This window comes from Macrotis lagotis, chromosome 5 (genome assembly GCF_037893015.1).
Source record: "Macrotis lagotis isolate mMagLag1 chromosome 5, bilby.v1.9.chrom.fasta, whole genome shotgun sequence".
NCBI lineage: Eukaryota > Metazoa > Chordata > Mammalia > Peramelemorphia > Peramelidae > Macrotis > Macrotis lagotis.
Genome location: NC_133662.1, coordinates 159,881,832 through 159,904,514, shown reverse-complemented (window position 1 = coordinate 159,904,514; position 22,683 = coordinate 159,881,832). Strand labels below are relative to the sequence as shown.

At 34.1% G+C, this 22,683-nt stretch overlaps 1 protein-coding gene across 1 annotated transcript in view; it reads right to left on the bottom strand.

Moving 5' to 3' along the window:
• Positions 1 to 22,683, bottom strand: part of GRM1 (glutamate metabotropic receptor 1) — a 359,847-nt gene that overhangs the window by 251,271 nt on the left and 85,893 nt on the right. Inside the window, 1 exon segment of the mRNA XM_074190052.1 lies at positions 3,962 to 4,211. Coding sequence (XP_074046153.1) covers positions 3,962 to 4,211 — 250 coding nt within the window.

Here is a 22,683-nt window from a genome sequence, read left to right as displayed (position 1 = left end):
GGTTCTAATGAATCATCCCTCAAATATTTATCAAGCTCCTCAGGGAATAAGGTACTATGCTAACTGTTGAAGTTACCAAAAAAGATCAGACATGGTCTCCATCATCTCAATCTCTCTTTTGTTCAAAAACAGCCTCAGCCTTAGAGATATAACCTCCAACTAAGGCATACTCAATCTCCTGAAACTTTTTTACCATCTTCAAACCTTAAACTGACTTTGAGGTAGGCTCATAGTTTTCATGTGTATTTAATATGAAATTTGATATTAAAACAGTATAAAAGAAGAGAAACATATCATGAACAATGACTGAAAATCATTTTATAAAGACCACTGTAGCTGAGCAATAAGTTCAAATGGTTATCAGCATATATTGGTTACATGTTTCCCTAGTGACATCCTTTATGCCACTTCTCCTGCACAATATTTTCTTTGAAGTGTTTTGTAACCTGCTTAAACCTACCACGTGCCTCTTCGTGGGCATTTGTGTGATAGTCAATATTAATTCTTGAGGGACTATGATATTCCAAGACTCAAAGTCAGATTTTATCACCAAAAGAACATGATTGTTTAAAAGTGTTCTAATCAAAACATCTTAGAACTAGAAAGGACCTTAGAGTTCCTCTACCCCATCCTCCCCTTCAGTATTTTTTCCAGAAATAAAATCTGCCATTGTCATCTTCCCAACACTTCTCATGATTCTAGCTTTGTCTCTGGAGTGGAAAGGAGTCTGGTTCAATTTTTCAGTAAACATTTACTCATTTTTTTTTGCCCTTGAGATTTGACATATACACACATCATGTTTCTGTGAGTCGTGACCATTCCATTCTGTATCACAAAAATGCTTTTCTACTTTTGTTTGGCTTCTTGATAATAAATCATTTTTAGGTGTGAACCTGATGCTGTGTTTCAGGAGAAATGTACAAACTCTATAAAATAAATAGCAGTCCTATTTTTGGCCTGAAAAATTGCTAAATTTGGATTCTTTCCCATATTTAAATCCTGAATAATAGAATGAAAGACTAAAGTAGTTCTTCCAGCCATTCAGATACTAATCCCTCTAATTCCCATTGAATAAAAAACTGTGTGTGTGTGTGTGTATGTGTGTGAGAGAGACAGAGAGAGAGAGAGAGAGAGAGAGAGAGAGAGAGAGACTTTACAGCATATTACTCCCTAATTCATGCTTCCAATTATATGCTAGGGTCCTGGCAGAGACTTGGCATAATCAGAGTTAAGAATTAGAATTTATTTCAAAATGAAGGAATTCTTTCCATCTAAAGGAAGAAAATGATTATATTCATCTATGTTACTTTATTCTAACCAGTTTTTTGAACATGTGTGAAATGTGATAAGTATACTCATACCTAGTATCTATATGGAAGTATAAATAATCCATGACTCACTTCCACCTTTATCAAATTGTGATATGAGCTGAAAATTAAGAAACTGTAACATGGGGATAGTAGCAACACCTGCCTTTTAGGGTTGCTGTGAAGGCCAAATGAAATAATAATAATAGCAAAGGGCTTAGCACAGTGCCTGATACATAGCAAGTTCTATATAAATGTTAGGTGAGGATGGTGGTGGTGGTGGTGGTGGTAGTAGTAGTAGTAGTAGTAGTAGTAGCAGCAGCAGCAGCAATTCACAGACAAAATACATATCATGCAATCCTTCAATAGAACCATACTCTAAGAGCCTTTCCAATTTTGTAGATTCTGTTTACTGTTGGAGAACCTAGGTCATCTCAACATTGGCACTGGAGGAACATTTTATGCGAAAATATTGTGTACACAGAAGGTACAGTGTTAACATGCAATTCAATGAATACAAAAAAATGTAATGAAAATTCAGAAGAGGAAGAGATTAGCTACTACTCACATTTTAGAAGTTTCTAACCTAAATTTCTCTTTACAATTTAAACTCTTTCTCACTTTTCCTTTCCTTGTTGAAAAATGTAGCAAGCCTCATTTTTTGGTTTTATTCAAGGCAATGGGGTTAAGTGACTTGTCCAAGGGTCACACACCTAAGTAATTATTAAATGTCTGGGGCTAGATTTGAACTCAGGTCCTCCTGACTCTGGTGCTCTATCCACTGTGCCACCTAGCTGCCCCTATAGTAAGCATCTTAACACTTAGCTTTGGTTAGATTTACTTACAACATGTGTTATTCTGGCCAAGTCACTTAACCTTTGTCTTCCTCAGTGAAAATGGAGAACAATAGTTTATCACTCCTCATGTATGGCCCCTTGTATGCTTAGGAGCAGACAAAATGCCATTTGTTAAGCATCCACTATATGATTATGTATCACAGTGTAGTATGGAGTCTTATATAGGAAGCAAAAATCCTTTCTTATGAGAAAGTAAACACATTTGAATAGGGAAAATGCACATTAAAATATTTGTAATTTTTTAGTACTATATCCAGTAGACCAGAAAATAATGATGATGGAATTACTCAATGTTGTATTTTCTTCATTATGACATAGATATTTCATAGTTAAGTCAACTATACACCCTAAAGAGAGCTTCTATGTTTTCCCCAACATATTTATTATATCTGTGCAAACTTCCTAAAGTGATGAAGACCCTCTTGGAACATGATAAAGATAAGCATTTCTGCATGGTTGCCTAATGTTATTTTTTTAAGATTGAACTTGAGAAAAGATCATTTAACAAGAAGTGCCTCTAAATAAGAGTAATCTTTCTACACTCGTATTACAGGGTTGAAGTGATTATGAGGTCTGAGTATCTGCTGTCTATAGCCTTGATGGATAAATTAAGGGCTTCCACTGAGCACATCTCTATAGCACTCCTGATTATTCCCTTTCCAGTCAATTAAAGAAATAAAGTTTCCCTCTAAAAGTCCTATTCTCCTCTGGGCTTTTTTCAATGCATAACCCTGGGCATCTTGTTGGAAAAGCTGCCATGATACTTTCTGCTAATATTCCAATCCTACCCAAATTCACAGTGAATAATAGTTAGTCTTTTGGAAATCTGCTATATCTAGTTTTAATTAGACCTGGAGTTCTGGAGTCCATTTTTCTGAGCGTGGGTCAGTCAAGGTGATAATAAAATGTGCCCTTTTATGTAAGATTATTGTTCTTGGAGGGATATAATCAGATGGTCTGAACCCTTACACACAATCTAGGACCACTGCCTACAGATCAAATAACTCAGTTGCCCCAAGGAAAGGTCAACAGGAAGGGAAAAGGGAGAAGTAGCTTAAATAGCAACAAAAGGAATTCAGGTTCAGTAGTCCTGTGTCTGCTTTGTCTATAGTAAAATTGGCCAGATGGAAAGAAATCCCACAGGAAAAAAGAGGACTTGGGGATCCATGTTCTGAAATCTAGTGGTAGTGATTTGACAGGAAGATGATAAGTTTTAATTTATTCAGCCTCCATGGTGCTTCCTAGGGACAAGAGCAGCAGTTCCTTTTTCATTTAAAGAAAGTAGAAAAATGAATCAAGATAACTACTAGTCCAAAACCCAGATGAAAGCAGAGAAATATCCTAGTTAAAAACAAATGATGCACAAAGAAAAACAGAAATTTCTAGTAGAACATGTTTCACTTTATTAAGAAAAGGGGATACACATATATAATATATGTTTGTATGTAGGGATGTATGCATACATGCATATGCCTTTTCCTCCTTTTTACCAGTCTCACCTCCCTGCAAGCAGGCATGAAAAACAGAACCACTACTCTCTCCTAAACATTTCCTAAGACTATTCAGGCAACATTAACAACTTCCACCCCTTTAATAGAAATAGCTCCACCACCTTGTCATTTATGTCTTTGCCATTGTAGTGCTCTTATTGCACACCATTAGTCAACAGGTGAGAAGAATCATACTTTCAATGCATACATTTCAGCACAGTTGACTCCACACCTTCTGAAATTATGAATCCAATCTGGCAGGTGTAGATACATGGCACTTGTATGGGTTCACAAGATGGAGACTTACCTGCCGATGAGTAAGAACTCTCCTACAACTCCCAGACGTTTCATGGCACTCAGAAGCCCTCTGACCGTCATTCCTTCACAGAAGCAAACCACCACTCTGGCCTTGGGTAGTCTCTCCCGGAGCTTGCGTAGAAGCCGATCAAAGCTTTTCTCCCCAGAATTGCTATAGATTTTGTCTGAGTGAGCAATGCATAGGCCTTCCTGGGCAGCCAACTCTTTGAAAGCATCCATTCCACTTTCCCCATAGTTTCCTAATAAAAAAATAAATGATAAATGCTTAGAAACAGTATAAAATTATGGTCTACCTCCTCATTTTTGACTTTGAGCTTCTCTGGCTTCCTTAAAGAATCAGCTCAAACCCCATCTCTTCCTACTTCCCTCAACTTTCCTTCTCTCCTTCCAGTGCTAACTCTGAGATTGGATTCCTTCTATTCTGCATATGTCTTGTATGTATATGACTCCCATATTAGAATATAAGCTTCTTGAGGGCAGAGATACTTTCTGTCTTTCTTTGTATCCCCAGGGCTTAGCACAATATTTAGTTCATAGTAAATGTATAATAAATGTACAAATATTTGATAATCTGAAAATGGAATAGGTTTCCTCTTTGATCCAGATAAGGGTAAGTTTCCACCCTCCATCTCTACCTGCTTCCTCTATATTAGTTCTTCCTTTCACTCATTTTATGGAATTAACAAAAGAATATATAAAATAATTTTACTTATGTGTTTCTATTTATATCTAATGGTAGTCATCTCTGGGGGGAGAAGAAGAAAATAAATTTCTATAATAATTTTGTTATATATTTGAAAGGAATAACAAGTTGAGCATAGTAGATTTGAAATTTCATTTATAATCATCTTTTTTATTATACCATATTATAAAAATGTTTATTTTATTCTATAAATTAAAATGATTTATTTAAAAATGGAAATGATGTATTCTGATTTCAGAATCTCAGAGTCAAAAGTTACCTCACAGGTTAAACTATCTTTGGACAAAAAGTCTTTCTATAACACCCTCCAACAACTTTCTGGTCTTCAGTTTCCACTTGAAAATTTGAAAGGATGGAGAACACATGACTGCTGAAAACAAATAATTTCACTCTTAGACAATACTAATTGGTATGATGTTTTCATAATATAAACTTTGTTCTTGATAACTTTCAGATATTGCTCCTGGTTCTGACTTCAGGGGCCAATCAGAAGTTTTACCTCTATTCCAAAATGATAGCCCATCACATATTTGAAGGTTACCATTGTATTTGTGATTGTAAGATCTATTTTCATAATTCACTAAATGAAAATGTTGGTCGGTGGGAAAAGGCAGGCATATTACTATGACATTAAAATATAATGAATAAAATAAATTGCCTGAATTGTCTGGATTATAAGTGTTTTAGAATTTCAGAGATATCTGTGAGAAATCAGTATGGTCCAGAAGAGATATCACAGATGAAATCTTGAAGAATAGGTAGAATTTTGATAATAAGAGAATATAATTTAATTGTTTTACTTTTATGTGTATATTTCATATACTAATTTATGTTCACATTGTGTAAACCAATAGAATGGTGAGCTTTTCAAGACTGGGAACTGCTTAATTTTTGGATTTGTGTCTCCAGAACCTTGAATAGGTAAATTCATAATGAATGTTTATTGATTAATTGAAAAGAAAGCATTTCGTGAGTCAGCAAAGGTGAGAATTGAATTCATTTAAAGAATCATTTAACTTGAGTCAGCTAGGTGGTGCAGGGAATAGAGCACCAGCCCTGGAGTCAGGAGGACCTGAGTTTGAATGTGAGCTCAGTCACTTGACACTTACTTGCTATGTGACCTTGGGCAAGTCACTTAACCCTGATTGCCTCTCATCTAGGGTCATCTCCACTCATTCTGATTCATATCTGGTCACTGGACCCAGATGACTCTCGAGAAGAAAGTGAGGCTGGTGATTTGGCACAGTCCTCCCTCATTCAAATACATTTCATGTATTTATCATGGCATCACTTCCCTGATGTCGTGGTCCTCTTTGAGAACAAAGGACATAAAATAGCACAAAGTAGATAAAGTATGTGTGTAGAGAAAAATAAATAAACAAGTTTGATTGAGGAGAGGTGATTTAGATCATTGGAATTGGGGTTTTTATTATGAAATACATAAATTGGAAAATTGCTATTAGACTATAAAGTGAGGGATAGATAGGATCTCAGAGGTCATCAAATCTAATTCCTTCATTTTACAGATGGAGAAACTGGGGCACACAGAGATTTTTTTTAGTCATTTATCCAGGATCACACAGATGTAGTCTAAGACCAGATTTTCCCTCAGGTCTTTCTGTTATCAACTCCATTGCTCTACTCACTATATCCCCTAGCTATCTCATGTTATGGTCTGGCATAACATCCACTTGCTTGATATATTATCTAAAACAAAGATCTCAATATAAAAAATGACATTTAAAAATAATAGCATATGAAACTCAATTCCATAATATTTCAACATGTAATTCTCAACTGCTTGGGAAGCCTAATATGACTTGGAATCAGAAACCATGACTTCAAATATGGCTTCAGACACTTAGGAAGTTACTTACTGTGTGACCCCGGGCAAATCATTTAGCCGCCATCTATCTCAGATTTCTCATTTATAAAATGGAAATAATAATAATAATAACACCTATCTCTCAAGTTATTGTAAAAAATAAAATGAGGCAACATTTGTAAAACATTTTCAAAACCATAAAACATTATATAAATGCTAGCTATTAAGTGTACTTAGATTGTTGCTCATGAGCTAATCTTTGAAAGTAAGATTCATATGGATAGATGGATAGATAACTAGATAGATATAGATGGAGATAGAGATAGAGATATAAATATAGATATATGGATATAGATAGATGGAATGAGGGCTGTAATATGGTAGATGAGAAAAGACATGTTCCAGGAAAAGAGAAATATCTAAAAGTATAGTTAAAGAGACAGGAATGAAATACGTTATTTATAAGAGGGTGAAGGGAGAAGAGAGGAATACAGTAAATATATAAATGACAAGAGAAATGAAAGAATAATTCAAAGCATCATGGTAATTAGAGCTAGGAAAAAACCTCTGAATTCAACAATTTGGGGGTATTATATTTTCAAGGAGTATACAGTACCAGAGAACTTGAAATGAATTCAATAATAAATCAGACTATCAGAGATGACAAATATTTTAGAACTGAATAAAAGATTAGACCTTAAATGTATGAGACATTTAACAGATAGATGAAAATGCAAATCCATAAAGGATATTTGAGAAGAAAATAAAAGGAGACAGATGTAGAGTGTTATGTCTAAAGTGATGAGTCAAGAATAAAAATATTGATAACAAGCATTCAAAGTAGAGAAAACAAAGAAGGAAGAAATTTTTCAGAAAAGATTGATGAAGCTGTATGAACTGTGTTGACCCAGTCAGAGGCTAGGTACAGAAATTTGGTTGTAGTTAAACAAGATTGATAAAGATTTACTTAAAATAGATTGATATGTAATGGCATGGCAGACTAAGTTGAGGGTTCTTTTAAGAATCATTGAGCAAACCAACCATGAAATGAAATGAATCAGTGTAATATAATCTATAAGATTGATGTTGAGAAACAAGCACTGTCAGTTAAGCCTTCCTAGTGATTTCTCCTTGAATTCTCAAAGTTGATATTTTGACATACAATAGGAGCTCCATCTGGTGGCTAATGTTATACATCTGGCCATTATGTGGTATCAAGTTCAAATCCTGTCAATATATTTTTTTGTTAATACTCATATATTTTTTCACTGTCAAACAACTATGTTTTCAATATCAATTATCTCTTTCATTTCAAGTCATTCTTCCTTTTGTCCAAATAATTTATTTTTAAAATGAAGTACCAATTAATCATCTTTAAAATACTAGGCAGCCAGGTAAACTGGGAAAGGACTGTCTCTATTCTGTTTTTCCTCAAATATTCATTTATCTTTTTTATAGTCTTGCACTGGTACATTTTAATTGTTTGAGAGCAAAATTAAGAGATAGCAATTATTTCTTTCAATACTCAAAATGACCCAAGAGAAGTACAATTGTAGAACAGTTTAATAGTAAGTGATCCAGAAATTAAAAATTGGGCATTGAGTCATTAGGAGAAATAAATCAGAGTAAGGTTTATGAAACATGAAGGCAACTATGATGAATGTGACAGTTGATTGTGTGAAATAAAAGGTCAATGATACAATAAGCATGATTCATTTGAACTGTGTTAATTGTGAGGGTCACCTGTCTTGGGGTAAAGCAAGAAACAGAATTTAAAAAAAACTATAGGATATAGAGAAAGTAGATGGTATGCTAACACTGATTTAAATAATGGCCAATTATGTTATCAGAGGCTGAATTCTCATCTGATTGAAATTCCCATATTTCATTGTTTACAGAAACTAAGCCACTAGTGGGTTTTGAGTACGGTAAGTCTATGTTTGAATTTGCCATTTTTTTACTTCAGAAAATAGGCATCATCTATTAGACATTCTAGTGAGTCTTGTCCATATTTTTTTTTAAAATACAAGAAATGTAAGGCAGACTTGTTCTGTTTCCAAAAAGTAAACTAGGTTCACAGATGTAAACTACAAGGAAGTAGTTTTTTCCTAAGAAAGGACTTTCTAATAACTAGGGCAAACTAGGTTCCTCATGAGAAAATATGTTCCAATATGTCACTGAAGGTTTTTAAGCTGTGACCTTCTGAGTCTATGGGCAATTTTTCCAATTTTTCCAAACTTCAATAGATTTTTAAGATTTCATATATAACACCATTGTTAGTGGTTTTTAGAGAAAAAAAGTAAAATAAAAACTTCAATATGAGGGTGACAATTAGAGTTATAGAGTCATAGAATCTCAGAATTGGAAGAGACTGTAAAGATCATGGTCCTTAACCTTTAAATTTATATTTTTTAATATTTTGATAATTTTTCTTTGTAGTCATAAGTCATAACCTGGACAATGGAGTCCATGATCCAAAAAAAAAAGTTAAGCACTCTTGACCTGGCTTAAAAAAGCTCCTCAACAAATACCCGATCATCTGATCTTTGCTTGAAAAACCAACTACATAGGGGGCAGTTGGTGGTGCAGTGAATATAAGCATCCCCTGGAGTCAGGAGGACCTGAGCTCAAATTTGACCTTAGACACTTAATACTTACTTAGCTGTGTGATCTTGGGCAAAGTACTTAACCCATTACTTTGCAAAAAGGAAAATACAAACAAACAAACAAAAAACAAAAAAACCAATTATCTACCAAAGCCTTTCATTTCATTCTTGAATAGCCCTAACTGATACAACATTTTCCTCTATGTAAGCTTTAAATTTGCTTGTTAACAACTTTTGACATTGTTTCTGATTTTGTCTTCTAAGAAAAAAGAAAAATAAGTCTGATTTCTTCTTCATGTGACAGTCCTCAAATACATGAATACAGTCAACTTTTCTCCCATGATACTTTACTCTCTAGAGTCAATATACACAGTTCTTTGACCAAACTTTTGTTAATTTTTTTCAATTAAAAAGTATTTATTTTTTCTCTTTCCAGCACTGAAGAAAAAAAATAAAAAACCATGGAACAAATATGCATGGTCCAGCAAAACAAACTTCCACATAGGTCATGCTTGAAAATGTGCATTTCATTGTTCATCTTCAATCCATCATCTCCATCTATCGCAAAGGTAGTTTTCTTCATTATTAACCCTCTGGAGTAATGACTGATCAGTGAATTAATTAGAGTTCTCATCTTTCAAAGCAGTTTATTTTAAGAGTTGCTTCTATAATATAAATTGTTCTGGTTTTGTTCACTTCATTCTGCATTAGTTTTTATAAGCTACAACAAACAGTCCTTCTCCATCCTAGCTGTCTTCCTCTGAGGACTCCTTTGCAATAGGAAATGAAGGAAATATCCCAAAAGAACATATGATCTGATGATTTCTCTTTTCCTCATGTCCAGTTATTATGATGATTAAGTCTCATAATTAGCTTTTTATGTTTTTCCCCCAAAATGAGCATTTAGTTCTGTTACCATCCCCAGTTGCATTCAGTTTAAGCAACAAAACAAAGGGGAAAACCTGAATGAGAAAAGTTTGTGTACAAAAGTTCTCAGCAAAGAGATTTCCACTTGAGTCAAAGATGGGGAAAATGCTTCTATTCACCATTCTGCTCCAGCATTATGAATCTGCCATTGTTAGTAGATGGGGTACAGAGATAACTTGGACAGTCAGATTAGATACTAATGGTTTTTTATTCTTACTCACACTAGACTACATTAATTTTTTGAGGTACAATGATGATAATCCTAATCTGTTCATTGCTCAACTGGTTAAGTGTTTCTAGGTAGCATAATTTTCTTTCATAATGGGCAGAATACTAGTGTCACTTGAACTTCAAATTGAGTTTAGATACTTCTTGTCTACATAACTGAAAAGTGTCCCATGGAATTTTTTTGCACTGATCACTATGATGTTCTTAAATTTCAGATTATTATCTGGTAAATAGATATTAGAAGTATATGATTGTTGCCCATGGAGTCAAGTAACCTACCTTTGTTATAAGCTTTTCAAAAGGAAAGAGGTATTATAGAATCTGAAATCAGAAACATCTTCTTCCTTTCAATCTTGCAAAATCCTATTCCTTTTTTCTCCTTTAACATCATGCCTCTTTCATATACCTGATGGGTTTTTTCCTATATTTAAATATTTCCCTTTGCTTCTGAATTGATGGGAATTTGGGGAAGGTGGGTGGGGGGAGCATTGTTTTATAAAAATAAAAATCAAAACTGATTACTTGTGTTAAATATCTGGAGAGATTTTGGTAGCTCAAATCAAAGAGCATACATTTTCTTAATGGGGGGGGCAGTGACAATGACATCATTCATATCAGGTATTGCCACTTCATAGGTAGGCATACTCTACCACTAGGGGGCTCACTCTACCTGAAAAGAGAAGCCCCTGCCACTACCCTGATATCAGAATTCCATGATTTGTTAACGATCAAGTCTTACTTTTTTTTCCTCTAAAACAGCCTATACCTTCGTGGTTTGATTAATCGAGGCAAATCAAAATAAGATTAAAATGATTTTTATTTTAAATTTCAGCTTGAATTTATTGATTAAGTTCCTAAGAGGAAAGTATGACTCAAAATAAAACCATAGCATATGATATTCCAATGTTTTAGTTTGGTCTTAATAAAGGAATTTTTCTTTCTTTCTTAAATTAAAATTTTATTAGTATCTTTTTGTTTTTAAGTATCCTAACAACAATTTCCCTCCGTATCTCCCCCTATTCTTTCCCAAAAAGTCATCCTGTTTCAAAAAGAATTTTTGGAATTTTTATTTCTTAAAAACTTTTAGAAATTCCCTTTCCCGTTTTTCCTGATTTACCTTGGTTTTATCCTAATGTTTCCTGTTTCCTTGATGAATCCATATCTCCTTTTCTGTTCTAAGTATATACAAGTAATCTTAAACTCTCTCATAATTCTTTAGTATTCCTCAGCTAAGGTCACCATTCAGTCACTGAAAGAAAGCATGTCCATTAAACTTCCTCCTTCCAAGCAAGTCTTTGAAAGGTTAAGAATCAATCCACATTTTAAAAGACATTCCAGTGAAAAGGATTTCATAATCTTCTCTAAAAACAGAATTTAACCATTGTTGCTTGGAAACTCTTAAAGTAGACTAAATCTTTTAAGGGAAAAAACTAACCTCTCTTTCCTCTTCTTTGTATTTCTGTAGAATAGAAAACTGACCATGACTCCATTTATAGCAACACTTCATGTATTTCAGCCTTCTCTTCTCCAGGGCTAAAGGACCCTAAAAGCTTCCTTCATTTTTTCAACAAGTTTTAAACCAAAAAAAATGAAACCAGTCCCTCCCCTCAAATTCACATTCTACTGAGGAAGAAGCAGCAAAAAATTAAATATGATATATGAATATTTTATTTATTATGTATACAATACACACACATTTTACATATATATATATATATATTATACATACACATAGTGCTTAACTTTGGGATCTAGAGATAGGGCACAAGAAGGTTTCAGGATAAGCTTCTTGTAATAAATCCAACTATACTGAACCTTGAAGAAAAGCAGAAATTCCACAAGATGAATTTGAAAGTTGAAAGCCATTCTGGATGTGAGCAACAGCCTAGGCAGAAAAAGGGAAATGAAATACACTGGGCAAAGAATAGAAAATTAGGACAGTTGGACCAGAATATAAGTTATAAAATATGAAGGAAAGAAACATATAATACGTCTGAAAATGTAGCCTGGACCCTGATCATAAAGGACTTCAGAAACCAAGCAAAGGACTTTATAGTTCATCTTACAGGCAAGAGGGAAACACTGGAATATTTTTGAGCAGCTGGATGGAAGTTTGTATTGAAAAGGGGAGGAGAATGGATTTTGGGAGACCATTTAGGTTATTGTAATAGTCTAGGCAAAAATGATAAAGATCTGAATTAGAAATGAATGGAGAGAAGGGACCAGTTATGAGATATATTGTGAAAGTAGAACCGTAAGACTTAGCAACTGATTGGATGTGTAGATCCCATGAGGGAAAGGAAGAAGTCAAGGATGACTAAGATTGCCATATGGGTAACTAGAAGGATGGTAATATCCTTGATAGAAATAGAGAAATTATGGAGAAGGGAAGATAGGAAAAGAAAGTTTAGAAGTCTACAGGATGTCCATTTGGAAATCATCAATAGGAAAATGGTAGCATGTTCCTGGATCTCAGAATAGAAAGGGGGAAATAAATACATAGGTCTAAGGTTAATCTGACTAAATTCACATAGTAGTCTTTTCATTTTTTAAAATCTTACTCTAGCTTTCCTCCCTCTCTTACTTCTCAAAAGCACTCCATTGAAAAGAAAAGCAAAACCTTAATAATAAATTATGCAGAGTCAAACAAAACAAATTCCCACATTGATCATGTCCTAAAACATTATTTTATTCTTTTCTTTTCTTTCTCTAGCCCTTCAGTTTTCCCATTTCATACCTAGGAAAGATTTTTCCTCCAGATATCTCTTGTATCCTTAATTATAGGCAGAATTAGGCCTGTCAATTAAGAGGTGAGGCAGCTGCAATGTCATTCCTGTATTAAATTAGTATAAAAACTAGTGCTGTCCAGGGCTTCAGGGAGGCTGGAAACTTGGAGAATTTTTATCAGTGCTTCTCCTACATTGCTCCTTCCTTTTCTCCAACTATGTTCCACCTCAGAGAATCAGACTGCACAAGCAAAAGAGAGTGGAGACAGTTGTTTCATTCATCTATAAATGATGATTTTTTGAGGTTGAATAAGCATCATTTTGCTTTGAACTCCCTCCAAGTTCTCTATATGATTTAAGATGTAGATACCTAAATTTGACACAGGGCTATAAAGATCTGATCAGCATTGAGTATAATAGGAAGTCTAACTCACGAGTCTTTTTGTATATACTTCTATTTTCCAATGTCATAATTGTTGCATTTTTTTTAATTGCAGAGCATCATTGTTAACTCATGATCACCTTGGTATTCCCTGATGAGTACTAGGCCTTTTTCTGCTTTATTTGCATATAGTTCATATATATATTTAGACTGTTGATTTAAATCTTAAATGTGCTGAACTACTGTAATTGATCAAATTGAAATTCATAATAAACTTATAAAATCCCTTTTAACTTGATACCTGACTCCTAATATATATTCAATAGATGATAGTTATATTGATTTGAATTCACAATAGTAACCATACCCAAATTATGAAATCCAACACTGATGTATCAACTCAGCATGATCATTTTGGACTCTTAATGGTTATGCCAGTAGAATACAAAATCTTAGCAATATGGAAAATCCTTAAGTAAGTAACTGGCAATGGACTCTGGTGGTTTTCATAACCAGTATGTTAAATTTAAGAATGTTTTTTATTAGAAGCTTTGCCACCATGTGATATTGTTTCTTGGCTCCCGAGCTACTCTTGAACTAACTAGAAGGTATTTTAAAAGTTTCAATCTTTCTTTTTGGAGAAATACCTTTGAAATCATGAACATTTTGAAGTAATAATAATAATAATAATGGATAAAATTTGGAAACATGTCTAAAGATCTATAGAACTATGTCTATCCTTTGACCTAGCAGTACCAATACTAGCTTCTTACCCTAAAGTGGTTTGTAAAAGAAGGAAAAGGACCTAAATATATAAAAAAAATTCTAGTAGTTCTCTTCGTGGTAGCAAAGGATTGGAATTTGAGGGGATGCTTAGCAATTAGGAAATGACTGAACAAGGTATGTTATATGATTATGATAGATAAGGAATGAGGAGTAGTATAATTTCAGAAAAATTTGGAAAGACTTACATGAACTGATTCAGAATGAAGTGAGTAGAACCAGGGAAATATGATAACATGGTAGCAACAATAATGTAAGAATGATCAACTGTGAATAACTTAGCCATGTTCAGCAATACAATGATCTAAGTCAATTACAAACACCTTATGATGAAAAATTATACCCACTTCTAGAAAAAGAAATAATGGAGATTGAATGCAGATAAAAGAATATTTTTTCTTTATTTTTCTTAGATCTTTTAGTCTATGTTTTCTTTTGCAACATGACTAATACGGAAAAATGCTTTACATTATTGCACTTGTAAACCTACATCAAACTGCTTACCTTCTCAGGGAGGGGGAAGGAAAGGGTGAGAATTTGGATCTCAATGTTTTAAATTTTTTTTTTAATATTTTATAGACACCAGCTGGTATACATGTTAAAAATTGTTTTCACATGTAATTTGAAAAATAGGTCTTTTTAAAATAATAATCCCTTTCATTTGAGTAACAAAGTACTTTCATAGATCTGAGCCAGAAAGAATCTCAGAAACCATCTAGTCCATGCAATGAGATTATTTTAATGATGTGAAAACTGAGGATCAGGGATATTAAGTGACTTGTTCAAGTTCATACAAGTAGTAAATACTAGACATAAGATCTGAATTCAGGTTCCTTGATTTTAGAGCCAATGTTCTTTCCATTGATTCATGTTTCAATGTGAAGTAAATAGTATGAGAATTACTATCCCCATTTTTCCAGTATTATTAGTATTATTAATCACTTCTATTTACATAATTGACCAATACATCAAAAAACATTTATTAAACCCCTACAACATACTAGATACAATGGGGCATTAGGAAATATAAGAATCAAAATGAAGTAGTCCCTGCCCTCAAGGAAGCAAATACAAAATAATGGCAAGGTAATTTTAGGGGAAAGCATTATCATTCAGATAGGAGGATTAAAATAAAGCAAAATCTCATGTAAAAGGTTACCCTTGAAAAGAGCTTGAAAGAAAATTTGAAATTTTAAGAGTCTGAGGTCAGGATGGAATACAGGCTAGGCTTGAGGAGAGGGAAATTGTAATGCAATGTCAGTACATCAATAAACATTTATTAAGTACCTATGATGTGCAAGATATTATGCTAATTCCTGATAATACAAAGAAAGGTAAAAACCATCATTGCTCTTGAAGAGCTCATAGTGTAATGGGGGAGACAACATGCAAATAATTATATAGCATAAAACTATGTATAGGATTATTAGAAACCATCAGTTGAAGAAAACATTCAAATTAAGAGGGTTTGGGAAAAATTTCCTGCAGAAGTTGGGAGTTTAGAGGTAAGCAAGACCCTGAAACTAAGAGAGGGAGATAAAAAGAGAGAATATTCCATATTATGAAGTTTGACTGGACTTTATGGATTACACGTTTTTATTTAAGGAAACTGTGACCTGGAGAGCCTAAGTCATTTGCCAAGAGATAAATAATAAGACAAAGTGTGAGAACATGAAATAATATTTCTTATTCTAAAACCATTGCTTTTTTTTAATAAACCATACTTAGGTACTCTGGATATGGCACTTCATTATACTTCATGTGTTCAAATTGCAATCCCTCTCAAACTGACAGTTCTTTCTTATATCTTTTTATGAATATTTTATAAAGAATCTACTCCCAGTACACTAGAAGGTTTCCACTCTTTTTAAAAAATATTTTACAGACAACAGCCAGTATATCAAATGCAATGTAACATCCATCTGTTCTCCTTTACCCTTCCTACATTATGGGTTCATCTTTTATTTAGTCATGCATGTTCATAATGATGCCTTCTGTAGCACTTTTTTGCTTGCAAGTCATTATTGCTGTGCCCTACTTTTACTACTTATACTGACCATAGAAAGACTTTCGTTACCCTTTGGGCTAGTTGCAATTTCAATTCCTCTAAGATTTATAGCCATTTAGCTTCATTGGAAGAATATTGCTAATTTAAAGATCAAGTTTTGTGTCATCACACATAGAGGAATCATTGAAAGCACTTTACAGTTCTCCAAATGACTCCTATTCAGTTCTGGGGTTCTTCTGTTATCCATTTATAGTGTTTAAAGGACCAGCTCAACAGAGTATGTGCAACAATTTGGAGAAAAAGTTTTTCATCCATTTTATTTTTATAATATAGATAGTCACAGAGATCTCTTTTGAAGTAATACTATTTCACTGAGACTTCATGGTATCCAGAATTCTATAACTAAACATAAATATGCTCACATATACAGATATATCTCCTCTCTCCCCTCACACACACATATATACATTGTTTTCTATTAATAGGACTTTCACCACTAATATTGAATTCTTTTCTATTTAGAATCTGTATGACATCCTCCATAACTTTGGTGAATATCCTAGGTGAGAATATATTATTTTATAACTCACTTGAAGTTCATACTAAATAGACAATTGAACAAACTATGGTTCAATATGAAACAAATTTTGTACGATGTTTATATAATATAGATAGAAGATACCTTGTCTTCTTTCATAAAGGGAAACTTCAAAGTCATTATGTTTTATTTCATTAAATGTTTATTTTTAAGTAATTCTATAAACAATAGATGAAGCAGTATCTTAAAGTGTTTGATCCTCTTGTTCAACTGTCTGACTCTGAAGATATGATCTGTTGTAGAAAATCTGAAAGCTTGGCTTTTTCCTTCTTATATTTTGACTTCAATACTCTTAATGCCTGCAAAGACCATTTGATTTTTTTCTTGACCACTTTAGCTTGGTAAATAATAATAATACAATATGTGATATTGGTACATATTCTTCTAGAATCTTTCAGATGAAAATAATACTTGAGTGCTTTTAAAATTATGTTTCTTTGACACTCATTTGATCACATATAATCAATCTTCCCAATTTTATATTTTTAAAGTTTTTTAGTAACATTTCAATTTTTAATGTAACATTGGATACTCAGATTCTAGGTAGAGTCCAAATATGATGCTTCTGCTTATGGGCACTGATGATATGAATGAATCATCCCAGAAATGTCAAAGTTTTCCATTTCAAGTCTATGTACTGTTTTCCTTCAAATTTCATCCACAAATGCCATTAATCTAATCTGGTTTAAGTAGAGCCCAAGAAAAGATACTGGCAAGTTTGTGTTTTTCTTTTAATTGTGTTTTGTCATTTTATGAGTCAATACAATTCAGAATCTCCCATACGTAAAATACTTTAAAATGCTATATTTGCTTTATTTTACAAATGAGTAAATTACAGATTACAAATTAGTGATGTTCTTTGACTTGAAAAGAAGATGAAGTATTTTCTGGATTAAATGATTTCCAGATTCTTCAGTCTCCATCTCTGGCTCTTTTACACTGGCTAAATTTCTTTAAGCAAAAATGATAGTGTCCTTATGTTTGTCAAGTTCTCATTTTTCAGAGTTATTTTCTTTAAATACACTAGATCAGATTCTGCAATCAATTAAAGTCTGTTCTCATTTAATTTTTCTTTGATTTTGGTATTGATTTTGACCTTTGCTTCAACCAATCAATGATCCTTCTGGACCACAAACAGCTGGATGTGAAATGACTGCTAGGTTGGAAACCAGATGATTCTCATATAGTGGCAATTCACTGTTTGTAACATTGTTCAGTTCTATGTCTAGCACCTTCTGGCTTTATTCTTACATTGACTATTCATGGAGTACATGTTTGAGCACTCTGTACAGATTATAATCAGTGGATCTTTTTCATTTCTTGAATCTCTGCCATAATTTCTGGATTGCCAACTATATCATATTATCTGTTAAATATATAATTTTATGGCTTTGTACCATAGCCCCAGTATAGCTTTTGCAATTTTGAAAGAATAAAGGTAACAAGAACCAGGAAAGAATCATCAGATTACAAGAAGGGCTTTCCTTCCAGTTGAAAAGCTGCATTTTTCCTTTTTGGTTTGCAAATAAAGGCCCACATTTCAAATATTTTAGCCTCTAATCTCACACCCTTCTCCTTTTTATATACCTAGAGGCTTGACATTCACTAGCACATTTCATGCTCTAGGTTATTGTAACAGACAATTCCAGTCATCAAATATTATCTACCCTATATTAGGCCAGAGGCAATGTGAAAAAATAATAGATAGATATAGCTTTGGAGTCAAGAAGATCAGAGTTTAAATCTTAACACTGACACAAACTAAATACAAGTATGTACACAAGAAAATCACCTCATAGAGCCCCCAGCAATTCTCTGAATGACAGAGTTGCTGTCAGTCTGCACTAGGCAGCTAGGTGGTATCTTGGATAAAATGTGTTGGTTCCTGGAATGATGAAAATTTGAGTTCAAATCTGACCTTGAATCCTTGCTGGCTGTGTAATTCTGGGCAAATAATTAAACTTCTGTTTGTCTCAATTTTCTCAACTGTAAAATGAGAACAATAATAGTATCTCCCTCCCAGTGTTGCTGTGAGTGTCAAATAAGATAATATTTGTAAAATACATAGTGCTTAATAAATCTTTATTCAATTAGTGGAGGGAATTTCTACTCCAGGAATTTCTGAAATCATGAAATCATGAATCTGAATAATGCATAAGGCATAGATGTTTTATAAATTTTCCTGAATGAAAAGTTATAATTTAAAATATGGATCACAGAAAAAAAAGAGAGAGAAGAAAGAAGTCAGCACAAAACAGACACTTAATAATTACCTAGCTGTGTGGCCTTGGGCAAGCCACTTAACCCCATTGCCTTGCAAAAACCTAAAAATAAAAAATAAAACAAAAAAGACACCAAGCTCAACTCAATCATTATCAATCAGATAATAAATATTTATTAAGTACCTACTTATGCACCTTCAGGACTTGAAGCCAGAAAGACTCATCTTCCTGAGTTCAAATCTGACCTCAGATCCTTATTAGCTATGTGACTCTGGGCAAGTCTCTTAACCTTATTTGCCTCAGTTTTCTCATCTGTAAAATAAGCTGGAGAAGGAACAAGGTAAACCAAGAAATTCCAAATGAGTCACAGTCAGACACAATTGAAATGACTGAATGACAACAACAACAATAAATGGGTGAAAAACATGTTTAAAGCAATTATCACCTAAAATCCATCAAACATTTATTAAGTGCCTACTATGTCACAGACACTGTGTTAAGTGATAGGAATATAAAGAAAGACAAAACAGAGTCCCCTTTCTCAAGAAGTTTCTTCTAATGGGAGAGACAATTGTAAATAACTATTTAGAAATAAACCATATGCAGAATAAACTGGACATAATGGGGAAATGGAGGTGGTGGGAGTTCAAGAAAGGCTTAGAATCAGCATTGCTTAAAAATCTAGGGCTTCATTCTAAAAATTGGCTCCCTAGTTATATCTTTAGTGGTCATCACTTGCTGATTTTTCACCTGGGCTTCTTTATCCACAGCTGGTGGCTTCCCCACTTTCCCCTACCTTCTTCACAGAGAAGGAAAGCATCTACTGCATTACTGAAGTACTATCAGTTTCTGCTTGTTGAAATTTGGACTTGTGGACCTTTATAAATATATCCCTCTTTGAGTACCTCCTAACAAAAGACCCTAAAAGGCTGGGCAAGGCAAAGAAAAGGCAGCAACTACATAAGAATGAAAGAATGCAATGCAGGATTATGAAGTGAACCCAAAGTAATTCCAAGACATACTACTCAGAGTCATTGAGCTGACATTTAGCAAGAGCCAGATGTTTTTTCATCATCAGAGCAGCTACTTTTGGCCACTACTTTTCTCAGTGGGATTAATTTTGTTCTCTTCTTGAACCCTTAGTTTGCTTTTAGCATTGAGTCCCCATTTTAACATTTTCACCCCATCAGTTCAAAAGGAAAGAAAGAAAAAAAAGCAGCAGCTTCTGAATGGGCCCAATGAGAATCTGCTGTTAGGTCAAAGAAAAAGGGGACTGAGAAGACAAACTGTTTGAAATTAAAAATACGGGCATCTCTCGTTCTGTTGGTATTCAGGGATTTCTTTTTCATGGCAGGAGCCTTGCAATTACAATCATAATTATCCTTCTTATGTAAGTGCCTCAAGGCTCAGCTCACATGCTTTGTCCTCCAGGAAGCCTTTTCTGATTCTGTGAATTGTTTTTGCTCCCTTTATACTCAAATCATATGTACATATTTCTGTTTCAACCACCTGGTAGAATATAAACTCTGTTTTTGTGTTCCTGGTACCTAACACTGTACTTTGCCCCATGATAAGTGTTTTTAAAATACCTGGCTCAGTTCAGTCATTTTCTTTCAGTCTTGTCTACCTCTTCATGACCCCTTTGGGGATTTTCTTGGCTAAGATACAAGAGTAGTTTGCCATTTCCTTCTCCGGATCATTTTATAGATGAGGAAACTGAGGCAATCAGGGTTAAGTGACTTGCCCAGGATCACACAGCTAGTAAGTGGCTGAGCCTAGATTTCATCTCAGGAAGATGAGTCTTCCTAACTCCAGGCTTGGCACTCCATCCACTGTGCCACCTAGCTGTCCCAAAGGCTTATCCAATTAGATCATGTTGAAGGTGCTCATGGACTCATGATTCTAGACCTAGAAAAGCAACCAAGGCCATCTAGTCTAATCTTCTTTTAAAAGAGTTAGAAAAAGGGGCAGCTAGGTGGCATAGTGGATAAAGCACTGGACCTGGAGTCAGGAGTACCTGGGTTCAAATCTGGTCTCAGACACTTAATAATTACCTAGCTATGTGGCCTTTGGCAAGCCACTTAACCCCGTTTGCCTTGCAAAAAAATAAAAAGAGTAGAAAATAAGGCTCAGAAGAGTTAAGAAACTGGCCAAATTATATATCATTGGGCTTTTTTTAGTGTGAATATGCCTTCTAAACTTATGCCTCTTTGTTCTTCTTCTTGATTGGTCATTTTCAACTCTTCATGGCCCCATTTAGGATTTTCTGGTAGAAATACTGAAATGGTTTGCCATTTCCTTCTTCAGCTCATTTTATAGATAAGGAACCAAAGCAAAAAAAAATGACTCACCCAGGATCACACAGTCATTGTACAAGGTCATACTTGAACTCAGGAAGGTGAGTCTCCCTGATTCCAGGCCTGGCACTCTATTCATTGTGTCACCTAACTGCCTTACCCTATACATCTTAGCAACCAATCATTCAGCATGCACATACTAAACACCTATAGGACTATGTACACACTGTTTTAGGTGTTAGGAATACAAAGAAAAAACTGAAATAGTTCCTACCCTTAAGAAGGTGATATTCTCTATTAGCAAAAAACAACATATATAAGTATATAAAACAATTTATAAAAAAAAGTAATGAGAAGAGGTTCAATCATCAGGGAGTATCAGGAAACGTCTCATGGAAAAGGTGGTTTTTTAGCTTATCTTTAGCTAGGGATATTAAGAAGTGGGAGTGCATTATAACAATCCTAGCCTAGGATAAAAAGTAATTAGACAGAGAGAAAAGATGTAATGCTATATATAAAAATTATCAAGGGACCAGTTAGTAGATCTTTTTTTTTTAAGTCAATGTGGCCAAAATATTTCCCAGCCAACGTGATGATGAAATTCTACTAGTTTAGATAGTTTGGGTTTCACAGACAAAAAAACCATCTCCATAACTATAGCCTTTCAGCTTTTTAAGACCTGCCAGAGATCAAGCTCTGTTGGCATAGTCTTTGAGAGTCTAGGGTCACCTTCACACCATCATGAGTCATCAAAGTAGGAGCTTGGTGAATAATAATTTGAAAATTATTGAAGCTCTCATTTATATAACTTCACAGTTTACAAAATGCTTCCTCTTCTACTACCTATTGCTCATCACCACTTAGAGACAGTCATTACCATGGAGAACCATTTTAGCTCTAATTGTGAAGGTCACAGTCAGTTTAGATTGTGGGAACTATGGATCTTTTGGTTGGGGTGGGTAGTGGTGATTTTTCTGGAGGCAATTGAAGCTAAATGACTTGCTCAGGGTCACACAGTTAGTAAGTGTCTAGGCCAAATTTGAACTCAGGTCTTCCTAATTCCATCCAACTCAATTCATTATACCACCTAACTGCCCCCCTCCATTTTAAAAAATATATTTTGATAAATGTATTGGTTTCTTTTATTTTTTATGACTTTGTAAGGCAAATGGGGTTAAGTGGCTTGCACAAAGCTACACAGCTAGGTAATTATTAAGTGTCTGAGGCCGGATTTGAACTCCTGACTCCAGGGCCGGTGCTCTATCCACTGCACCACCTAGCTACCCCAGTGTATTGGTTTCTACTGCATAATTGGTTTCTAGGAAGTAGAATTGAGACTTGCTAAAGACGTTAGCTTATAAAGGTCAAGGTTTCCCACTGCATCCAGAGTCATCTTCACTTGTCCT